This window comes from Hyalella azteca, unplaced genomic scaffold (genome assembly GCF_000764305.2).
Source record: "Hyalella azteca isolate HAZT.00-mixed unplaced genomic scaffold, Hazt_2.0.2 contig15624, whole genome shotgun sequence".
NCBI classification, from domain to species: Eukaryota; Metazoa; Arthropoda; class Malacostraca; order Amphipoda; family Hyalellidae; genus Hyalella; species Hyalella azteca.
This window is the reverse complement of record NW_025945467.1, coordinates 27,929-52,024: the sequence shown is the minus strand read 5'-3', so window position 1 is coordinate 52,024 and position 24,096 is coordinate 27,929. Positions and strand designations below refer to the sequence as shown.

Sequence of the window (24,096 nt, the reverse complement as noted above, 5' to 3'; positions counted from 1 at the left end):
AAATATCGACGAACTGAATGCATGGACAATGAGGGCCGTCATTTTTAGCGCATTTTCTCATTTATGGGAAAAATGCCCTATTGTGCTCGTCATGTCCGTCCGTCCGTCCGTCTGTTCGTGACTTCACGTTTTCGTCGACGAGAAAATGAGCTCTCTGTCACTCCCTGCAGTGGCTACTGAGTTATATTTTTCTTTTTAGTGCAGGGTGGCCCAGTGGTTAAAGTTCAGAGTACCCGGATTGGAGCAGTGAGGTGCGGGCATGATTGAACTAGTAGATATATAGTTCAACCATGGATGCGGGTTCGATTCCAGCTCTGTGCGCCAATTTCTGGTCAGAATCGGCAAGGAGGCCGGGCGGTTAATTAAGCAAAGAAAATTTGAAGCAGTGAGTTACGAGTTCAAGCCCGCAACAAGCTGTGGATGTTCTGCAACGATAAGAATCGGCGACAGGCCTACGGCCAGAGGTGGGCAGTAGCGCGCTACATGTAGCGGTAGCGGTAGCGGCTCTACATTTAAGGCAATGTAGCGGTAGCGGTAGCGGCTCTACATTTAAGGCAATGTAGCGGTAGCGGTAGCGGCTCTACATTTAAGGCAATGTAGCGGTAGCGGTAGCGCCCGCTACATAAGTAGCGATACGAGGTTTTGCCGCTACAGCGCTACCGCTACATTTATAGATAAAGCCTTTAGATTTTACTTAAGGGGACCGGCTACCCTCCAATTATCATTAAATGTTAATGAGTAAATCCCAATAGCAGAACAATAAATATTTAGAGATTTCCAATAATTTTGGCCATTGTAGCGGCTAATGTAGCGCGCTACATTTTACTGTAGCGGTAGCGGTAGCGCCCGTTACAATCTCGTGGGTGTAGCGGTAGCGGTAGCGCCCGCTACATTTAGAGCATGTAGCGGTAGCGGTAGCGCCCGCTACATTTAGAGCATGTAGCGGTAGCGGTAGCGCCCGCTACATTTAGAGCATGTAGCGGTAGCGCCGCTACATTTCCAAGTAGCGCTGCCCAGCTCTGCCTACGGCCTGGTAAACGCTAAAACCGGTATATTATATTAATATATTTATCCGAAGTCATCTCTCTAACTAAATGGTACAAAAATTCAGGTAATGTCTTTTTCACTAAAATTTATATTATAATGATATCTTCACTAGTACTTTTTTATTGAGCTTTCAAATCAGGAAGTTTCCGTGAATCACCATGTTTCAGACGCGCAACACACCCGCGTGAGGCTACGGCCAGACTAGATGGACGCCTCGTCGTTACTGGTACAGCCGTGCAAAAATTGTGGATCAACATTCATCCGGTCAAATTTGGTCCTAAACCCCCAAACATACACACTGTTCCAATATTATTTTTCCCTATAATCCGGCCACCTCGCCGATTTCGACCGGAACTGTTAATTAAAGGAAGCTGGGATCTAACCCGTAACTCACTGCTGCTATCTTGGTACTCTTAATTTTACCCAAGGAGTCCGACAGCCTAAGTGTCGAAAAAACCTATCGGTTAACAATTTGAACAGGATAAGTACTCAAGCCCAAATGTTTTAATTTTTTTCTGTGCCGCAGATTTATGGATGTTGGAATCGCTGCATGCTTTTAAAATAAACGAAAACTGGGTTTTCTTAACAACGTTCATAGTTCTAATCTTCTTAAATTGCTAACCGATATGTTTTCGCGTCACATAGACCATTTATCTGGTCATATAAATGTAATCTCTCTGTGCAAATTTGGTCTTCGGTGCCAATTTGGTCTTAGATTGATAATGCTTCTATTCATGAGAATTTAAACTGATAATAGAGTTGGTTATAAAGATAGGAATATTATAATGACGGAAATATCTTAATGATATAAATAATCATTAAAATGGAAACATCCTAATGATAGTAACAGCTAATGATATAAATGTCCTAATGGTTCTAAAGATCTAATTTTAGCAACCTCACAATGATAGAAATATCATAGGAACTGAATATCACTCAGATAGTTTAATGGGGAAAATATTATAATAAGCAACATGTCTAAGTTATTCAAATATTTTCCAGTCGCATGCTCCCAATTATAAGCCTTTAAATTACAATAAGTAAATTATGAGCCTTGTTAGTGGATACATTCTAACAATATAATTTTAAGGGAATGAAATTATCATCTAATTGAAATGCAGTAAAGATACATGGCAATAGAAATAAAAATATTCTAATATCGGAAATTAATTGTGATGAAATTATTTAAATTTCAAAATACAAAGATAATGTAGATGTTCAAATGAAAAATATTCAAATTAAAAATAAAATATTATTTTAATGGAACGGGTAGCCTTCATGAACGGATAACATTCAGATGTATAAAATTTTTATATACCATAATAGTGAATACTTGAAATGCATTAAAACGAAATATACAATTTTCACTGACGAAAAATTAGGGAATATAATGTGATTAACTTTTACTAACTGTGTAGGCAAAAGTTTTTTGTACTGCCATAAGCACGGCAGTTTTTGAATAGCCACGTGCTCAATGTTTGTTTGCACTGCCATTTGTACCATTTTTGCGCAAATTACTGCATTGATTTGAATGTGAACCTCGACTACATGCACTGACATGTGAATCTCAGTTGTGTCCAGTGTGTAACGCATTACAGTTGTCTGCACTGCCGTGTGCACCACACCCTTTATAGCACTGTTATTTCAACTACAGTTATTTGACCTGCCATGTGCACCACTGTTTTTTGCCCTGCCAGGTGTACCACTTTTTTCGCACTTCCATGAGTATTTGAGTTGTCGGTACCGCCGACATGTGCGCCGAGAATCTTCATCTCTTGCTTGTACGGCAAGGCTGGCCAGCTCACAGCTCACAGCTGCTCTGTCAGTGTCATTTCAGAGATGGATCGAGCAAGTCATGGCTTCCCGCCGCTCTCATACTCCTTCTTTTCTTTCCTAGCTGTAAGTAACGAAGTGTTACCAGTGTTTCTATATTTGAAATTGAATAAAGCTAAGGATTATTTTTTATTTAAAATATCATCGTCCCTTTGCACGTGTTTTCGACGTCCCCAGTTTTCTTCTCAGTATGGTGTTGTTCTCCTTCGCTCATACCTCGCAATGTTGACAGCTTGGACTGCTCAAGAACCAATTTCGAACTAGCTGTGTGTTTAATTGTTTATTGTTATATATTTTGTCTCTGTAAACCGTAAGTACAAATATTATTATTGAACTTTCACTAAATGGTGATTCACACTTTGTTTCAGAAAATTCAATGAAATAAATTTCATGATTCGCATTTTCAATTGATTTTTCACGTTGCTGTTTTTTCGTGTAGGCCTAGTTCACAAGTTTGTCAAGTGACCCATATTTTTTTATAACCGTCTACATTTGGCTTGCTTCATTCAAATAGATTTTATTTCTGTCAAGTAATTCGTGTTTCTTGCTGCCGGTACACGTGAGGTATTTCACTCAGAGTCAGACTCAGGTACGGTGACGTATTTCAGAACGCGGTCGTGCTGCCCGACTGGCTTTGTTTCACCATGCGCGATGTGTCTGCATTCTGCAAAATGGTCAAATCTAGTGCAGTTGAATCAGTTTAACTAAGAAAGTGGATATATCTTTATACAATTTGGGCATGATGCTCTAATTTTTCAACATAAAGTAACTTTCCGTGTTTACAGCCTATTTCTCAAATCTCAATTCATTTTTTTTTCATGTAATATTTTAATCGTTGAGTCTATTGACTACTACTCTGTAAGTGGCTATCGAATCGTTGCAATTAAATAATTTCTTTGCAGAAACGAATTGGCGTTATGATTCTTTGTCCGTCGAAATCAAACTATTCTTGATTTGTTTTCCCACTGTAACTTTGGATTGAGTAATCCATTAGTTATAGGTCAGAAAGCTGTTTAGTGCTGCGAGCTGACCCTATACGCCCCAGGGTTGAATTAATAACCATGATACGCCCTACCAGCGCAGCAAGTAGCCTAGTGAGACGTGACGACGCTTGGGTCGAGTCTGTGACGCCAGCCGGCGCACAAGGCTGCACGCGCTCGGGGGCTTTCTGCCCCTCAAGAAAAGTTCAGAAACTTTCATGCGAACTCACATGCGTGAGCTCCGGCTGAATTTCGACTGTGACGGGTGTTCCCAACTTAACGCGTTCTCTGTCCTTAGTATGTGCTGCGGACGTAGCAGTTTCAGGTCACTCTCTGAAACAATTTACTTTATCGTACCTACGCGCATTATCAATAACAATTTATGTAAGCATGCGCGTTATCATAAACTTGTAATTGTATATGCACGCATTCCCGAACGCAATTCAGGCTCTCGTACATACGCGCTTTATAAAAAGAAATTTGTGTTGTCGCAAGTAAGCGCTATATCAAAAATAATTTACTTTGTTGTATATATGCGCATTATCTCAATCAAATTTCCTTGTTGTAAATATGAGCTTTATCGAAGGCAATTTATGTCTCAGCATGAGTACACTTATTAATTTTTCACGTCATTATTTTTGCCACCAAAGAATAAGAGTATGAGTAACTAACTGATGAACGTTCAAATCTCGTTGCATGTGGCTGGAATTTGAACCTATAGTTTTTTTCGGGCCCATACGTTTGTGTTCAGTGCTGCTGATCACGTACAGTGTAGTGACGATCTTGACTACGTCAGATAAATGAGGTTGAATGAATCTGAAGAAACTGAAATATTGAAATTAAGACGTCACAGAATGTGATTCTGGCGCCATGCCCTAGCAAGCCTCCTTTTGGCTATGTGGCGTTGGCTAGTGACTGGTGGCATACTGATTGCTGTAGCATTGTAACATTACTGACCATATTGCTGTGCAGCGTTAGATTACGAATGATGGAAGTGGGTTTTTAACGCGCGTTGTGCAGACTTATTTTGCAAATAATAGAAGTCTGTCCGTTGTAGCGCTCGCTAAAGAATAGAATAGAAATGTCGGCATGTTGCCGATTCTTGTACTTTTCGTGACTTGATTCCACAAATGATGGAAGCAGATGGAAGCCTGTCAGTTGTAGCGCTCGCTGTGATATGTTGGCTTGCAGCTGATGGCGCCGGTCCGTTGCAGCGCTCGCTGTGCAGAGTTTACTTGCAGCTGATAAAGTTGTCCGTTGCAGCGCTCGCGGTGCAGTTTACTTGCAGCTGATAAAGTTGTCCGTTGCAGCGCTCGCTGTGCAGAGTTTTCTTGCAGCTGATAAAGTTGCCCGTTGCAGCGCTCGCGGTGCAGAGTTTCCTTGCAGCTGATAGAGTTGTCCGTTGCAGCGCTCGCTGTGTAGTTTTCTTGCAGCTGATAAAGTTGTCCGTTGCAGCGCTCGCGGTGCAGAGTTTCCTTGCAGCTGATAGAGTTGTCCGTTGCAGCGCTCGCTGTGCAGAGTTTTCTTGCAGCTGATAGAGTTGTCCGTTGCAGCGCTCGCGGTGCAGAGTTAGATTGAAGCTGATGGAAGTCTGTACTTTGTAGCGTTCGCTGTGAAATGTTGGCTGGTCAAAAATCATGAATTTTTGCGCTGGTTGTCAAGTTTTGGCTAGCGTTTGTTGGGAGATCGTGCGTTTTATCAACAGCCGAGTTGAGTGGGATTTCGTCAGGTTGCCGCCGCATCGCGGAGTGGTTGCCTGTTTGCCACAGGCTGCCTCTGCTTGGAGAATTGTTTACAAAGCATCGGCCAATTCCAAACATCGCCATCTGTTGAGCAAGCATGCATGCGCTAGCGACTGATTTAGAGCCAAGCAAATTCTTTATATTTAGGTGAAATTTACAAAGCGCATTAGTTTTCATTTGAATTTAATCCATCTCTAAAATATTCATCCAACAAATCTGCGCATTGGAGCAGTGGATGAATGGATGCGCGACACGTGGATACATTATGTCTGATTTGTCTTACTTCTATTTCAAGAAGTTAAACAGAGAACTAGAATTTTGAACAAGAATTAACCCTGACAGACGATCGCGCGGAATGTTGATGAGTTAGAATAAATATTAGAAGAGGTTTTTATACTTACTACAAGTTAGGAGTTATTTGTGATCGAGGTCGTGCAAAACTCGTGAGTCCTCCACCGGCTATCCCGTCAGTTCGCGACAGGCGTCCACGGGACGCGTTCTTAGTTTACAAAAAAAACTCAATTCATGTGACTTGGCGTACGATATTCAAACTCCTAATTATCACATATTAATCATTGTCATGAAGCTACTCATGGTTCGAAATAACAATTTATTGAGAATTAAAAGAATTTTGTGCTCTCGTGCGAAGCCGATGGATGCTCTGTGAAAATTACTGGTGAGCAGCTCTTATCTCTCTCATGTACGCCGCTAAAATCATTCCTTCAGTGCATCACACCTTAAAATGCTTTGTACATCATACATTTGTACATTAAAAATGTAATGTACCTTCGTGTTAATTAAAAACGAATATCAGGGTCTTTTCGAATTTACTTTTATTTCAATTTAAATTTGCCTCCGCATAATTTGTCACAGAAAGCGGAAAAAATGAATCATTGCATGTGTATAAGCAGCACGTTCCGCACCTAGCTTCCCGCGGTCGGTCCTCTTCTTTCAACGCGATCTGATCTCTTGTACATGAATCTCGAGCTAATATTGCAGCATTTGTTTTGGCAGTCGAATGTCATGTAGCGTGCACCGATTGCCAAATGTCATGTAGCGAGTACTGAATACCCATGTAGCGTGCACTGGTTGCCGAATGACATGTCGCGTGCACTGGTCGCCGAATGCCATATAGCGTGTACTGATTGCCGAATGCCAATATCATGTAGCGTGTGCCGATTGTCGAATGCTACGTGGCGTCTGCCGATTATCGAATGCCAAGTTGCGTGCACAGATGGCCAAATATCATGTAGCATGTACTGATTGCCGAATGTCATGTAGCGTGCATGCTGCGTGCACTGGTCACCGAATGCCATGTAGCGTGCACTGATTGCCGAATGTCATGTAGCATGTACCGATTGCCGAATGCCTTGTAGCGTGTACTGGTTACTGAATGTCATGTAGCGTGCAGTGGTCGCCGAATGTCATGTAGTGTGCACTGGCCGTCGAATGCCATGTGGTGTGTGCTGATTGCCGAATGTTATGTTATGTGGCGTGTGCTGATTTTCGATTGCCTTGTTGTATGTATTGATTGCGAATGTCACGTAACTTATTCTGATTGTCGACTGCCATGTGGCGTGTGCTGATTACCAAACCTGCATAATCACTATTGCTTATGCCGTACGCGCAGTTGAGTACAACTGAGCGTTTAGACTGAACGCAGTGTGACGTGTATATGCAGGTGCGCATGACAACAATTGTCGCCCCCTGCAGCTTCACATGTTGCAGGTGTCGAAGATCTGGAATGCTCCGGTTTCCTTGATACTATCTCTGAAATGTTCTCTTCCGCGTGTAACCTAATAATTCAGGAGCATGTAGATCTGGAAAGCAATCAGTCAAGCTGCGGTTTGCTCTATATTCAGTTCAGTGCGTATGAACCCAGCACGCAAGTGATAAACGTCCTCTAAGTTTATTTGGCACATGCACCATTATTTTAGGCAATTCATTCATCCTAATATTTAGGCTGCAAAATGTCCATTTTATTTAAGTTAATAAAAAGTTTAACCAAGGTTTTCTTTCATGTACTGACTCATGCAGGTATAACGTGTAAAATTGTCATTCAAGGTACGTATGTACCCTGCTACTTCGTGCTACGCTGCTGCTTCTTTGCACGTTGTTTCGTTTCGAGCAGGCTTTGTGCAGCGCATGAAGACAAAGCTCTTACAAATACAGTAGTGCAGGTGAAACCTTTTCATGAAAACGGATCTGAGCGATGCTCGCCTGAAGCATAAATCATATATTGGCATAGTAATGCAACAGTGTCCGCATGCAGATGGTCTCTCATCTATTTTATGTTTCAGATTTGAATGAGCATTGAGTTATGGACTGCATGTGTGCCATACTTCATAAACCCCCGCGAGGGCAGCTACAGATAAATTCTGTTATTTAACTGTTTTGATCTTCGAGGAGAAGTGAACATTCTATCGTCATTCTCAGTGAAGGATTTGTATACGTATATACTTGATTCTGGCGGTATTAAGCAAGTGAGAATTCCATCGGATCTCTTGACAATACGGCTCGTGGCTCAGCAGTGAGCTTATTCCGACGCGCAGTCATCACTGAACTTCGATTGTCATAAAATGCATCATCGATATTCTGGTCCGGATCGTTTTGAATTTGAAAAATCTTGCCCTTCACTTCAACCTTGATACTTGAATGCAAACTACCTCTGTCAAAGAATGAAATTTGTGATACAGATATTTGCCATAAAGTCTTGTGCTATAAGACTTTATTGGCATGACTTTATTTATTATTTTATTGTTTTAGAGTTTATTTATTACGACCACCAGCTATGTTTTGCAGTATCTCTTATGCAGCATACGACCACCAGTCGTGCATGGCAGAACCTCTTATTGCAGCATACGACCACCAGTCGTGCATGACAGTACCTCTTATGCAGCATACGACCACCATGCAGACGTGCATGGCAGTACCTCTTATGCAGCATACGACCACCAGTCGTGCATGGCAGTACCTCTTATGCAGCATACGACCACCAGTCGTGCATGGCAGTACCTCTTATGCAGCATACGACCACCAGTCGTGCATGGCAGTACCTCTTATGCAACATACGACCACCAGTCGTGCATGGCAGTACCTCTTATGCAGCATACGACCACCAGTCGTGCATGGCAGTACCTCTTATGCAACATACGACCACCAGTCGTGCATGGATCTCGTATTTTTTCAATCGTTTTCGGATTTGTAAAAGCTGTTCGAATTATTGGCTTGTCTGTTCCAGAACAGTTTGTTGTGTCATCGACGTTAAAAGTGGAGAAATGATAATCTGCCCGTCGTCCGCTGCAGGAGGAATTATCATGCGCCAGCTCCAAAATAAATGATCGCCTGCCAGCTGTAATGGAAATAGTAATCTGCCTCCTGCAAGAGGAATGATCACTCGCCTGTTTTTGCTTGAACCTCGCTTTTGTATTTTGCTCGCTTTTGGACTCCTCGCCTGATTGTTGTTGGAAAAAATGATTACCCGCCTGCCACAGCTAACGAGGTCCACACACCGGCTCGTCTGGGCGGACGATCCCGTGTATGGATGGAGTTTGCGCCTGTCATTTCTAATTAATGCATCACTTCAATTAATGAGTTTCGAATGCGTCTTTGCGTTAGAGTTGATGTATTAAGATCAGTAACTGTATAATGAACCTTGCGAGTTGATGACGTCAATACAACACCTGCGCCGTGTTCAAGCTGCAGCTGTGCAAATACCCTCATCGATCAGGGATGTTTGAAAATGATTTTTGGTTGGATTCAAACATTCAGAATTAGACGCTACTTATTCTTTCTAGTCCTATGTATTCTTACATTCTTCTTTTTAGTCCGAAGTTAGCTGAACAAAAAAAAATTATTATTGAACCTCTATCCATTATGTGCTTCAAAAAAGGATAACGGTTGACCACACATTTATGACCCGATTGAGGAGGGCAAAGCAAGTCTGGTTGTTATGCATGGTTCGGGACTGCTCTAATGCAGGCTCCACGGACGAAATGTGAAATGCCAGCAGTAAAAAAGATCTTTGACCCAACCTACAGCACTGCTCAGTAGGACCTGTGGAAGATATACAATCGTTAATTTAGTGCAGTAAACCTCTACGTGAGAAATTAATTCACATATTAAGCCTCAACGTTCCATACACGCGTGCTCTCGGAAACTCTCTCGGATCGGTCTGCAGTGCTGACGTTTTTGTCTGTTGCCCACTGATACAGAGCCCCCGAACCGTGACCTGGATGCTGCCGATTATTGGGCGGTCGCACGTGATACACAGAGCTACGTGAGTACACGCACTTGATACCTCGGGAGCTACGTGATCACAAGCACGTAGCTTGATTGTACGACGTGACGCCAGATGCAACTTACATGCATGCATTTGCACGAATTAGAACGGGTGCACGTGGAGGAGGGGAGATGATGTGTCTGGACGTGGTACCTGCCCATCGGATGCCAGCTCTTACAACGCGACATATAATAACGTTCCCAAGGGCCAGCAGCTGCTGATAAGCCACGATGTGGGACGTTCCCACGGGCCTGCTGTTGATAAGCCACGAAGTGGGACACGTTCCCACGGGCCTGCAGCTGATAAGCCATGACGTGGGACTTTCCCACGGGCCAGCAGCTGCTGATAAGCCACGACGTGGGACGTTCCCACGGGCCTGCAGTTGATGAGTCACGACGTGGGACGTGCTGACGACGGGCTAGCAGCTGATAAACCACGACCTGGGACGCTCCCATCGGCAAGCAGCTGATAAGCCACGACGTGTGACCTGCCGACGGGCCAGCACCTGAAATGCCACGACGTTTTGCATTTAGTTATTGTGGTTTTGGCGCTGACGGTTTGCCTGTTTATGTGGTGGTAATGCAGATGCTATTAAAGATGGTTACGGTAAGCAAGAGAAGATATTGGTCTTACTGGAGTGAGGCTGGTTATAGAGAGAGTAGAGAGAGGAAATGCCAACAAGATCTGTGTGGTTTCTAAGAATTTAATTTAATTCGTTAATTTTATTGAGGTACATCTTCGCTCTATTGACAATTTAGCAGCTGCATTACATGATGCAAAAAGAACTGACATTAAAAAAAACGCATTAGTTGAAAACGACTTCATCATTCATTTCCTCGTGACCTGACCGCGTTTGATTGTTGAATTTGCCCGCGTCATGGATGTGAAGTGGCATGACAATCGTGTGCTGTGAACTGTTATCTTGTCGTGCTCACTGTCACAACTGTACTGCTTATCGCGTTATCTGCAAATCGTATTTGTGACGTACGCAGATGCTATACTTAGATGCTTGACCTACAGATGTTGGACAAGATAATGGAAACACCTCACTTTTTGATTTCGTAATTTTTTAACATGTTACGAACGATGAAAACTTGACATTTTTATGTTTTATTGTTCATTGTTTCTGCTAATTAATATTTTATCCTTGCACAAATATTTTTAGTAAATTTTTGTGTCTAAAACCTATAAATGGCAGACCTCTCTGTCTTTCAAAGAGGTCAAATTGTTGGTGCCCGTAAGTCAGATGCTAGTGTGAAAGAACTTCCCGAATGCTTTATGTTTTTAGAGGTACTGTCTCAAAAGTAATGACTGCTTTTGAAACAGAAGCAAAAACCTCCTCAGCGAAGCACAGGTCTGGCCGCAGGTCGAAGTTGTCTCAGAGAGACCGTTGGTAACTAAATCGAACAGTGAGGGACAATCGAAAAGACCACTGCTGTTGAAATTACTGCAGACCTCAATGGACACCTACAGAACCCAGTTTCAATAAAGACTGTCCGCCGAATGCTGCACAGATCTGGGTTCTATATGGAAGAACTGCAGTTGAAAAACCTCTGGTTTCAAGTAAAATTGCTTCGTAGTGTTTATAAAGTGTTGTAAAAAACCTCCAGAATTGGTACCACGAGCAGTTAAAAATATGATTTTCTCTGGCGAATTCTCGTTTACCTAATTTCCAACCTCTGGACGAGTTTACGTTTGGAGACAGCCAAAAGAGTCATTTAATCCCGACTGCTTCCTTCCAACCGTGAATCATGGCTGGGGATCTGTGATGTTTCTGGAGTACTATTTCTTGGAAATCCGGCGAACCAATGATTTCTCTACATGGAAGAATAAACTGCTGTGATTATTTAGGTATTTTGGAGGAGCAAGTTCATGCAATGGTAAAAGCACTGTGTACGTCATCTTTCAAGACAGTAATGTCCCCCGATCCATACAGATGGAATTGCTAAAAAAGTTTGTTTGAATTGTTTAAAAATTTCTCGGGTGTTTCCCTAATTTTGTCTAACCCCTGTATATTGTGAGATACCGTGACTGTGACGAACTAATCTTGAATAATAGCTAATCAATTGCGTCACCTCAAAGTTCGGATGGTCTAATTGTCACGTCCACCAATGACCGGAAATTAAATTCAACTTCCCTATTGGTTTTATCAGCAAGAGCTTGGACTGAGCGGATAGTTACTCTGAGCATTGAGATCCGAGAATAACGCACGATCCTACAACAGGAAACAAAAGTAAATATCTACGCAAGACAAGTCGTATATACACAAAAATCACGATATTCCATCAAGTATTTCAAGCTAGATTTCACCACCATAGCACACAACTCACCCTGGCGTCTGAGTCAAAATCCTATAAGAGAGGAACCAGGACGCAAGTCGGGATCGGCATAGTATCTGACGGCTATACTGAACTTAACACGTACCGACGTCAGAGTCGGTCCTACTTAAACTTCATAGTCTGACAGACAGTAGTGGGAAATTTGCAGCAACACTTCATTACAGTGACTAATGCTAGATGGTATTGTGACTGATGGTAAAATAAATCGTAGTTTATATGCTGGTAGGTATCGTGTCTGACGTTGGTAGCTAGGTATCGACATAGCATGTCTTATGCATGAAAATATCGTGTCATGTTGAAAAACGCACAGTACAGGTATAGTTAAGCAAAGCATGTCTGTGCGTCATTCTCATCTCATCATACCGGCTCTTGCGTCATGCTTGTCACATCATGTCAGATCCCGCATCATGCTCCTCACATCATGCCAATTCCCGCGGCCACTGATTATTACCCTCGCTTATACCAGCCACCATATGAAGCGGGCAACCGGTCCCTGACTGCTGGGGCTGCTTCCTGCGCCTGCTCTCTTGAAGATAATTAATTACCTCATCATGCCTGCCCAGCATTGTCATGCGTCCAGCGTCGTTCTCGTATAATGTCTTCAGATCTCCATAAATATTTTCTGATATCGCTCTTTTGTGAAGACGTAAGTTGACATTTTTTTGGTTCACATGATTTTTTATGAAATGTGAGAAGTCACTGCATTATTTTAACGCGACGCATCAAGTAAACGCGACAATGTATTGCGTGAAAAAGTAATTTCGTTGTGAGGAGGTCAATATGTGTTGCGTGAAGGACCCGACTCTTTGCACGGAGGCGACAACGCATTGTTTGAAGTAGACCGCGCATTGCATAAAGGCGACAATGCATTCCGTGTAGGAGACTGCGTATTGCGTGAAGTAGAGAACGGATTGCATGAATGTGACAACTCATTGCTTGAATGTGACAACGCAGTGCGTGAAGGAGACAATGCATGCATGAAGGAGAAAATTCGTTCTATGGAGGACACCACGAATTTCGCGAAGTAGACAATGTCCACGCAGATGCCTGTGCTGCATGCGAGACTCAGCTGGGCACGTTTGGTCACGCGTGAACGTCAGGGAAGTTCGCCGAACGGACTCTTCTCCGAACTAGCCAGCGAGCTCGTCAGCGCACTCAGACGCAACAATGGCCCAACTAAACAGCTCAGAAAATCCTAGCTTAATTCTGATGGGAAATTGTATGAAATTTGGAACATCGCTAATTTTGAAAGTGTTGATGCAAGTGTTCTGAAAAGTGTTGAACAAGTGGAAAGTTCCGACGTCCGGCAACACGACTATTCGACTTAAGTGATACGCTGGATATTTCAAAAGTCTAGGTAATGCATAGTTCCGGAAGTAATATCATTACAGGTAATCAAATATTGACAAGTTTATTATGTGGTTCGCGTCACCGTGATGCTTAGTGAATCCGAACACTCTTGCAGGAATAACATAGGGATGCGGGCGTTGGGCAGTTATGTTTCATGTGCACCGTAGTGATAGTGATATTTTTAAGCGAGTATTAATTATACGCATCTCTGGTATGAATAGCACAGGAAAGCTTGTGTTGGGTGGTAGTGTTTTATGTGCGCGGTTGTGATATTTTCTAAGTAAGTGTTATTCACACCTTTGCTTAGAAGAATATTGAATAACACGAGAAGCTAGGGTTTGGCGTATTGTGTCAGGCGCGCAGTAGTGACGCGTTTGTCTATCGCACTGCCTACGTCACAATACTGGAGTCCAAGCACGTCCCAACTACCATTTAATCTCTTCCTCCACCGTTTCTTTCTTTTCCTCCTGACCGCTTCGCGAGCCAGTTGACATTTTCCGACTCACTATTGTGTATCCTGTTTACGCTGTTTTGCTATCCAATCTGTGTATTAATATTACACTAATTATATGTCAAATACTGCCTTTGAATGGCTATGATTCACCTGGAAATATGTCATAATTACGTCAAATTTCGCCGTGACTGTATTGGTCACCTCGGGTGAGTGTGCTCATGTCCCTAATGTTTCGCTTCTAAACAAAGATAACGCAAGTGTGCGCTGCCTCCTCTAACGCTTCATTAACATGAAACGATTCTGGAGCATTGCCATCACAACCACACCATTGAATCAAGTGTATGCTCGGTTATCCCGCTATTTAATGGGTTAGAGATAAGTTGTTCGTTAAGGTTCCGTTGTTGTTCGTTAGAGCTTTTGAGTTGCTCATTTTGAAGTTTTTTATTAAAACCTGCTTAGCGTCAGGCGACCACCCATGGCATCCATTGGGCTTTCAGCAGCGCAGCGTGCACGGTGGCGCTCACTTGTTAGTGAAGCTTTTATGTATTGAATTATATCGCACCGTTCTTTTGCGTTGATACTTACAGAAGAACGAAAGAAGTTGGACGTTTAGGAGCCATGTTCGTAGGTGCTCGCTCTGACCACGTGCGATAAGTCATCATTTCTATCGATGCAACCCTTTAGGTTATAGTTATTTTCATTCCAATGTTATTTGACACTGTATGCTTTTGAGATAATTAAAAAAATAAATTCCATGCGATAGAAGTCTGTTAGAAGTTCAAGAGAATTCTGCTGTGCTGCAAGGTTTTGTACCCTAAATTGGAGGCCAGCTTTAATCATAAAATAGTGATAGGCTGACATAATTTGTAACTTCACATTTTTTCTTGCAGAATATTCAGAGGAAAGAAGGAGATTTGAAGGAGTTTTTCACATTCCACGGCAGAAGAAGCTCCAAAGACCACCGCTCCCACAAACACAAATCTTCCTGTGAAGATGTCAGTTGCGAAACAACACATTCCGACTTTACAACACACGAGAAAAGAAGAAATTCTATTCCTAGTTTCTTACTAAAACATCATAAGAAAAGATCGAAGAAGTCGAAAGGTGGTCTTGAAGACGAGCATATAGGAGAGGGTGATCAAGACACCTCAGAGTCATACCCTGCCATCAATATTATAGCGTCGGACGATGCTCCAAGCAGCAGCGAAGTATCCAGTACGTCCGTTGAAAATATCGCCAGTGATCGTCGGTCGCCCGTCTTACTCAAGGCGAATCGCTCCGAGGAGAACATCCCTCGAGCAGCTCGCTTCGCAGAGACAGTGTCGAAAGTTTGCCGTTCTACTGAGCTCATAAGGAAGAAGAAGCCTGACGAGAGCAAGCGATCGTCTCAGGTCGACCTCCTCGAGGTCCCCAAGACGAGCAGAAGTAACTCGTGGTCATCCGCAGACGATGACGATCCTTTTGGCGACAAGTGTGAAGCCGACATGTCCATGCTACAGAAGCTTGCTTTTGTGAGTCAGCCACTGCAAAGAGTGGTTTGAGCTCCACCGTTTGGATTTTAATTTTTTAACTATCCAATAACCATAAATATTTTTAGTTATGGCCTACCCATGCACAGTGACTCTTTTTCGGGTTGACCAATATGTTAATTCAACAAATGCCTATAATTCTATTTTTACATTTAAACCATGAGGCATGAGCGTTTATGAAATTATGCCAAGTTTATATTTTTATGAAATACTAGAACTTTCAAGCTCGCCTGATTTATTATTCATTAAAGCCTTGGTGCCTTGCCTAATTCACCTACTTCCATTTGACCTACTTCCATAATTCACCTGATGAATCTGCCTTCGATTCTCCCTATAGTCGTCGCTGCACCTGTCGGTGCCAGCGTCGCCGCAGCTGTTGGGGGAGCAGCGGTGCAGCTGGGTGCAGCTCAGCGGCCACATGGGGTCGGTGGCCCCCGCCGGCCCCTGCACCGTCTGGAAGAAACGTCCGCCCGAATGCGTCGAGGCGGACGTTTACCGCGAGCTTATGAAAGACACGGCCAGGAACATCGTACCCACCTTCTACCGGGACACCTTCTACAACGACGAGTGTATCCTTTCTAACAAATTGGCTTCTGCTTGCAAATCAATATTTTGAGCCGCCTCAGGTTCTGATTACCAGAATCAGAAGCTGTCATGCCTCTGAATTCTATTTATTACATGTACGCTACAGGCCCATTGGTTATAATATCCAAACACTTTTTTTTATTACTTTAGACTTCTGAACATAGACTTTAATAATTATTTGTTTCCCATGCTGTGACTAATTCTCAGCTCTATGTCTTTTAATAGCAACAGTTTTCGTTGCAGCTGACTTATTGACCTCGGACGTGATATTAACTAGCCCATCTACGAAGTGTTAAGTAAGCGGGAGTTGATTCCCGCGTATTTCACGCTGTCTCTTGTTTGGCTTCCTCCTTCTGAAGCTGGCCATAATTCCTTAACCGCTGCTTCAGATTTTATAGAGATGCGGAATTTGCTCTTCTCTTTCGAGAGGCCAGCCATCATGGACGTGAAGATGGGCACCCGAACTTTCCTTGAGGGGGAGGTTGCCAACATCAAGCCTCGCCAGGACCTCTATGATAAGGTAAGACACCGCGCACATAACTCTATAGTGTGTATATACAGGTGCGTTCTGCACCCGCGCGTGTCCAGCACACTTGTTAACACATGAGTGCTCTCTTTCTCTCTCTTTCTATTTCTCTTCGCTTACATCGCATTTTTGATGTGTTTTCTTTTCGGTTATAGATTCGATGGGCATAGATCCCGATTTTCATGAATATGCGCGGTGATAATTACAAAGTTTGTAATCTACCTGCTAATTATTCGTCAATCTCGATCCATATGCTACTGAGTGAAGACATGTGAATTCGGGGTTGTAATGTAATTATACGTTGCATATAAAAATTTCATATGCAATGCTTATCCCATGAACAACTTGCCAATTTGATGACCATTATATCCGTTTTATTTGAGTTGAAAGCTGCATGAATTGAATCCTGATAATATTCGCCTCATTTAAATAATGAGGTGTTCCAGGTCGATGCTTTCCTTGTAACGTTGTTCGGCACGATGTGTTTTTCTACCTAATTTGGGGTCACCACAGAGCGCCGGGAAGTTTCCATGTGATTACCATTCCGTGGCTTTGTATCAGTACTGCTAGCAGCAACACTGAGTGCCGGGTCGGGTACAGGATAATATTAATGAAGGTCTGATTATTGTATAATAAAGTGGTTGTTCCCTGCCACAATCTTTCGCTCCAGTCGTTGACCTGCAGACCTGCATAAGACAGACTTAAATGCTTGGTACGATAGTTGTCGTGAAGCCGAGGCTGAAACACTTGGTACGATAGCAGTTTCGTAGCAGAGGCTGAAACACTTGGTACGATAGCAGTTTCGTAGCAGAGGCTGAAACGCTTGGTACGATAGCAGTTTCGTAGCAGAGGCTGAAACACTTGGTACGATAGCAGTCTAGTAGCAGAGGCTGAAACACTTGGTACGATAGCAGTTTCGTACCAGAGGCTGAAACACTTGGTACGATAGCAGTCTCGTCGCAGAGGCTGAAACACTTGGTGCGATAGCAGTCTCGTAGCAAAGGCTGAAACACTTGCGACTTGTAACGCATGTTTTGTTCATTGTCGTAACCACGGGCGTCTCACGGAGTGCCCGCACTGTGCATGACGTTGACATCCACTTTGCGTCACCGATGGCTCACCCACGTCAGGCTATCTAATGACGCAGGCGCTGCCAGCCTTGACGATATCGCTCAATCTTAGGATGACAAGGACGACTAATTCCAAATTATAGTAGGTAAAAATTTTCAGGCAAATCATTTACAGATTAACTTTGTCATATATCAAGAAATTATATTAAATTATTTTTAATTTTTATATTTTTTTTCTTCAAATGATATTGCCTCCGCCGAAATTTCTCGAATATTAATCAAAAAAACACAAATTTGTCATGACCACGAGCCTCCGTTAGTGCGTAGATGCTTGAACATCTGCTGCGCTAAACATATTATTTAAGTTCGCCTCAAAAAGCACGTCGCGCGCTTAAAGAATTTTTATTTGTGCTTAATGATCAAGTCACGATCTTAGCCGTACTCATGCAATTTTATGATTATTTATTTCATCATTTGGAGTCACCAAGCCCATTAAGAGCCCCAATAAATTACATTTCTTTCGTCATTTAGCGTCACCAAGCCCATCAATTACCCCAATAAATTACCAAATAAACGATAATTTTGATACTCTGCTCCCGTACATGATGGCTGACACTCCGACTCAAATGCTTACACTGCCGACTTGAGGAAATTTATTTGTTTTTGAAGCTGTTTCGAAGTGCGATGAGCGATCCTTTAGAAACAAGTGAAAAGGCACAATGAGAAACTCTGCTGTAATGAAGCTTGGTGGTGAGACAGTCTAACACAGGTGGTGGTGAGACAGTCTAACACAGATGATGGTGTGCAGATGGTGCAGTTGTCAGCGCAGGAGCCGACGGTAGAGGAGCACGCACAGCGCGCGGTCACCAAGCGCCGCTACCTGGAGTTCAGGGACACCCTCAGCTCCTCCAGGGAGCTCGGCTTCAGGATAGAGGCTATGAAGGTCTGCCTACGAAAGATAATTTAATGTAATTTATAATCCGCAAGAATAACCTAGAAATAATAAACTATTGGAGTCCAGCCGTGTGTTGATTAGAAAAATCTCTTGGCTATTTGGATCCTTTGAGGCCTGAACTGATAATGGAGCTAGTCTCCGAAGCGTTTCCATTGAAAATACGGTTGATTCATGTGGTGTGTTCTGTGTTTGTATTTTCTTGCTTAATTAGAGGTACAAATAAACTGGTGATATAGATAACATTAACTATTAGGAGATTGTCATGAGTTTATCGGAAATGCGACGCTTGTTCCGTTTCAGATGCAGATATGTTAAGTTGTCATTTTTGGGTATGATGAAAAATGCGATTCTGGTTATACCGGGTTTTCTTTAGAAATGCCGAGATGAAATAATGTTTTTGGTGATTATTCATAAAAATAAATTGATACAATGCTGAATATTTTTGATATTCAGCATTGGTTCATTCAGCATCTCTCATTGGCATGAGAGATGCGTTGATATAACAGCGGTTCTGTTGTGTATTTATTACAATGACAACAATCGAAAGGTTTAGGTGTTAGAAATACTTACGACGCGCAGTTCACACATTATTTTATCGACGAGAAACTCAAAGTAAAATGTTAGAGATTCTGTTGTAAAGATGTGAAGGTTTACTGGCAGTTGTAACGCTGGCTGAGGCCTGTACCGTAAAGCGCTTATCACTGATAGGCGAGCTATCGGCGTCGCTGCTATCAGCCTCGCTTCGTCCATTCATGGAAACACTAACTCGGAATTTCATCATCATGGGTATGTGTGGTTGAGGGTGGTGGATGAGGGCGTGGGTGGAAGCTTGTGGTGAGTTATTACGTAGTATATGAAATTTTGGTGAGTCGTTACAACTGCCGAATTTTTACTTCAAAATTAAGTTTCTCTGCAGTCACGGAAGTCCGAGGTGAAAATTTTTACTGCCTTTATGGTATTTTTGAATAATTACGTTTTTATTTCAGTTTATGATTTATATTAGTAATCTAGATTATGTATGTGGTTGTTGAAGACGACATTGCGTCAACTCTCAACACCTTTTTGCTCAGATGTCCGACAGCGACGCCCTGGCTGAGTTCAAAACCGTCCGTTCGCGCAAGGAGGTGTTGGAGACGATGGCGATCTTCCTCTGCGGTCGCGACTCCATCCGGAAGAACGTTCTTGCGAAGCTCAAGGAGCTCAGGAAAGTCTTCGAACTTTCGGAATTCTTCAGACGACATGAGGTACGGGTTTTTCGTAGCTTTTGATTACGTTTGTATTAGTTTAATCTTGAGTGCTACCTTTGGGACTTGGGGTTGGGGTTGGCAACCGCTAGGCGTTGGGTTGGCAAATGCGAGAATGAAGTGCCATCCTCAGTGGCATTTTAGTGGCATTTCGTTTGCCCGTTACCAGTCAAGAGCCGAACCGCTTTTTGATGCGCCGAAGCACATGCGCTGTGTTTAGGGTCCAGTCTGTGATCTGAATATATCACATGATTAACAATGTCTGTGTGTGTGTATGCGTGTGTGTGTGTGTTTGTTTATGTATGTGTGTTTAAACACTGGCTTAATACTAGAAATATTTATGAGCTATTCGCGCACATTCATAGTAAATATCGTTTCGGGATATTATCCCAACTTGCAATTTATTTTTAGTGGCGAAATTATGAAGCATCGCACAACGGATGTTTGATTGTAAAGTTGAAAGCTTGATCTGTTTATTTTTTACAGATTAGAGTTGAAATAAAATTATACATAAGAAATTTAAATTGATAAATTTGTACGGGATCGTCATCATTTTTGTTATGAAAATTTTCTGTAATTTTCTGTCGTAATACACTCAGGTCGTAGGAAGCAATTTGTCTGCAGGGCTGCAGAGTCTCACGTTGTCGTAATACACTCAGGTCGTAGGAAGCAATTTGTCTGCAGGGCTGCAGAGTCTCACGATGTCGTAATGCACTCAGGTCGTAGGAAGCAACTTGTCTGCAGGGCTGCAGAGTCTCACGTTGTCGTAATACACTCAGGTCGTAGGAAGCAGCATCTTGATCGTATACGACGAAGTTAAGGCAGGCGCTTGGGTCATCGACTTTGCCAAGACGCGGCCGCTGCCCGACGGCATCAGCGTCACCCACCGCGCGCCCTGGTGCCTCGGCAACCACGAAGAGGGCTTCCTCTTCGGTCTCGACTGCCTCATCAAGGTGGGCCGAGCTGGCAGTGGGCACAATACGTGGGCAATCTAAGTGTGCAGGGTACGGAGGTAGGCTTGGTTGGTAGCCTGGTAGGCCTAGTCGACAATCTAGGTGTGCTGGGTACGTAGGCAGTCTTGGTTGGCAGGCCTAGTGGACAGGCTAAGTGGCTAGATTAAGTGAACAGTCTAGGTTGGTAGGCTAGTGGACAGGCTAGTAGACTAAGTGGACAGACTAGGTTGGTAGGCTAAGTCGACAGGCTAGTAGACTAAGTGTACTAGGTTGGTAGGCTAATATGACAGGCTAAGTGAGTAGGCTAAGTAGGCAAGTACGGTGAGCGCTACACTTGAGTTACCGGTAGCCTTTCTATGGAAGGATGCAAGAAGAAATATGTTCCTAATGGGTGGATTGCAGTTATGCGATATATAGTGTGTAGATGACCTGGAATAGAAAGTTTACTTACTCATTTCGTTTTATTGCGTTTGCTTTCTTATGTTTTATCTCTTGTGCCCTTTTCTTCGTCTCATTTCGTGTGCACTCAATTCTCCAATTTTCGCTCCCAATTACTTATAAATTAATGCTTCCTTCATTTTCAGGTGGTCGAGGACGTGAAAATTCATAAACACAAGAAATTCAATTTCCTCCGCACGTGCTGAAGAAAGTCGCGATTAAATTTCTTATGTGAACGGCTGCTTCTCCACGACGTCGATTGTGCTATCTTCAGAAAAATTATAGGGTTATATAATGCTAATAGTGACGCACTTTCTGCGTGCTGCGCTGATACGCCCTTTTGCCTGGCCAAACTTGGTCCGGATGACCCTAACAAGAGTGCAAAAACTACATCGTTATTTGGACGCTCTCACTTATTCTTCTGAGTGTAGGTTTATTATTGCTGATCTTCGGGTGCCTTCCTCGTGCCTTCGTCCGTCAATGGCACTACCAAATTACAGTCATTTCAGGCGTGGCCGATATGCCGTAAGTTATTTTAAAGTAGGAAAATTTTACATGTGTAGACATGTGAATGTAATATCCTTTTACGACGATCCAAGCGCGACGACCAAACACGTTCGCCCTTCATCAAAATTGCACTAAATTGAAACTGAGTGTTCGAAAGTTGAACTGCAAACTGAAATTCGTGTCCCGCAGCCGGCAGAAAGGTACCAGAAGTAATGGAAAAGTAGAGCATCCAGTGGACAGATGTGGTAGCTGCACAGAGTTGTGCGTAATACATCACTTTGTCTCCATACCTCCGGGCTCTATAGTGGTTGTAGAAGCCCCTTCACTTCACATTACTTCACCACGCTGCACTCTACCTCACTTCACTCACCATGATGGGGAGCAGCTATTGCTTGTATTCATGCCTGTTATTTAGGTGCTGAAATTGAAGGCAAAATTGCCGATCAGAGCCGTGGAGGCTCTGAACGCTCGCTCGCTCCGATGCACCTTTCATACATATCGACGAGTGAAGGTGACGTTTCACTAGTCTTTGTATTGCATGGCACCTTTTCACGTATTAAACGATGTTTTACGAGATATTATGAGTAATTTTTTACTGTACTTGCGTACTAGAAATTCTTTGTAGTATAACTAATTTAAATTGTATTACTGTCACCGCAATATGTATTCTTTCGAATTCGAATATGTTGAGAGATAATCTTGGTCAATTGTTGTGGATCGAAAGTCATAGATGAAGGGAATGTATTGTTAATTTTGGGCACCATGATAAGGTCCCCTACCGTTGCTGGCTGTCGCAACCGTTATCTGACGCAATCTCAGACCCCGGAACTACGTATGTTGTTGTCATAATTGTTCACATCCGCAATCACAATCTCTCCGAATTTCTCCCTATTGTCTATGCATTAAAGTACTAATCAAATTTTTACCCCTCAGGGGGGACTTCTGACGCGTGTCTGTGCGCGTCAGAAGTCCTATGGGATTTCGCGCTCCTAGGGGGATTGTTCCTGAGCGCCCCACCGCTGAGCTCGCGGTGTCTGACCGTTGGTCTCAGTTCTGGGGTTAAGTTATTATGTAGGTAGGATTCCTTACATTCTTGTGGGTGATGAATAATCGAGACCTTCCACCTCTATGGTGATGTTCATCTTGACTTTCGGTGCGAGATAGCCAAATAGCTGAAGCGCTAGTAAACATTTGGCCGCTAAACTAACTAACTAACTAATCAAATTTGTAGCATAAGGAATACAAATCAGGATAGTATATCATCCCAAACAGCTTAGAGTGTGGTTCGTTCGGTGTCCAGCGCGACGTCGTTGTATCTTCGCCGCGACGCTGGTGAAGTGTCCACATTTGATGCGTTCAGCCACTCGTCCCTGTTCCCCGTATTCGGAGTGTTCCTGTCATGACGTTCTAAATAATGTATTATGACCGCCTGTCGACGTTGATTGTAAGAAAATTGACTATATTTATTGAAGATCGTCGTCTTGTTTTAACGGAGTACATAAACTTTCATATTCTTCAAGATAATAAATATTTAATCCGAAAATACTAAGGCACAAAACTGCCCAAAGTATCGAGGATTTGTTTATATCGTTTATCTCTATCTGCTCGATTTGGACGCTCACCTCTCACTTCAAATTCTATTCCTTGAGCCTCTTGACTGTGCTGCCCTCTGGTAGACTGATCACAATCAGTAAGCATCGTTAAAATGCAGCTATATTTTTATAATCAATAATTCACATTGTAGATACATTTGTGCCTTAATAAGGTAAATATTCTAATGCGTCAAATTGCTCGTGATCATTATTATTGAATCGATTACTTTGTTGTCGGTTGAAACGCCTAAAAAGGTGTATCATGGGCATCTGTTCACTTATCCTTGTATGCCATCATCCTGCACCATTTTAGTTCAGTATTCTGCACATTTTATTCATAAATGGAACAAATTATTGGCATCATCGGCGGTGCTGTTTTCTGGTGCTGTAACTTTAGTTCCAATCAAATGAATCAATACTTCCGTTATCGTTATTGCAATTATTGTTGCTGCTGTTGTTATATGTGGTGTTATCCGTATGAAAGTGGCGATTCAATATTCACTCTGTTATTAATTGATGAAGAAATGCTGTTTACATTACTTTGAAGTGACGCAAAATCCATGGAGTATGTTCGAAACTGTACAATTTCGTAGCGCTGTACTGTGCTGTAGCGGCGCGATCGGTAGTGAGATGTGCAGCACTGTGCGGTACAGTCGAAAGAAGCGGTGTA

General features: G+C 42.8%; 1 protein-coding gene across 1 annotated transcript; it reads left to right on the top strand.

Annotated features, from left to right (window-relative positions):
- The first annotated feature begins 2,884 nt into the window (after nucleotides 1-2,884).
- Nucleotides 2,885-22,412, top strand: LOC108683022 (inositol-trisphosphate 3-kinase homolog). The gene is made up of 8 exons (XM_018172297.2): nucleotides 2,885-2,946; nucleotides 14,918-15,538; nucleotides 15,894-16,125; nucleotides 16,531-16,661; nucleotides 18,546-18,680; nucleotides 19,763-19,936; nucleotides 20,716-20,889; nucleotides 21,474-22,412. Exons 1-8 carry the CDS (start codon nucleotides 2,887-2,889, stop codon nucleotides 21,531-21,533), a joined length of 1,587 nt encoding a protein of 528 aa, XP_018027786.1. The 5' UTR covers nucleotides 2,885-2,886; the 3' UTR covers nucleotides 21,534-22,412.
- Nucleotides 22,413-24,096: the final 1,684 nt, after the last annotated feature.

What these genes read in the sequence shown, in the direction of transcription:
- LOC108683022 (XM_018172297.2), top strand. Translation starts at nt 2,887, where the DNA reads ATGGATCGAGCAAGTCATGGCTTCCCGCCGCTCTCATACTCCTTCTTT. An exon ending in CCTTCTTTTCTTTCCTAGCT is followed by an intron (nt 2,947 to 14,917) that starts GTAAGTAACGAA and finishes TTTTTCTTGCAG; the next exon opens with AATATTCAGAGGAAAGAAGG. An exon ending in GTCTCGACTGCCTCATCAAG is followed by an intron (nt 20,890 to 21,473) that starts GTGGGCCGAGCT and finishes CTTCATTTTCAG; the next exon opens with GTGGTCGAGGACGTGAAAAT.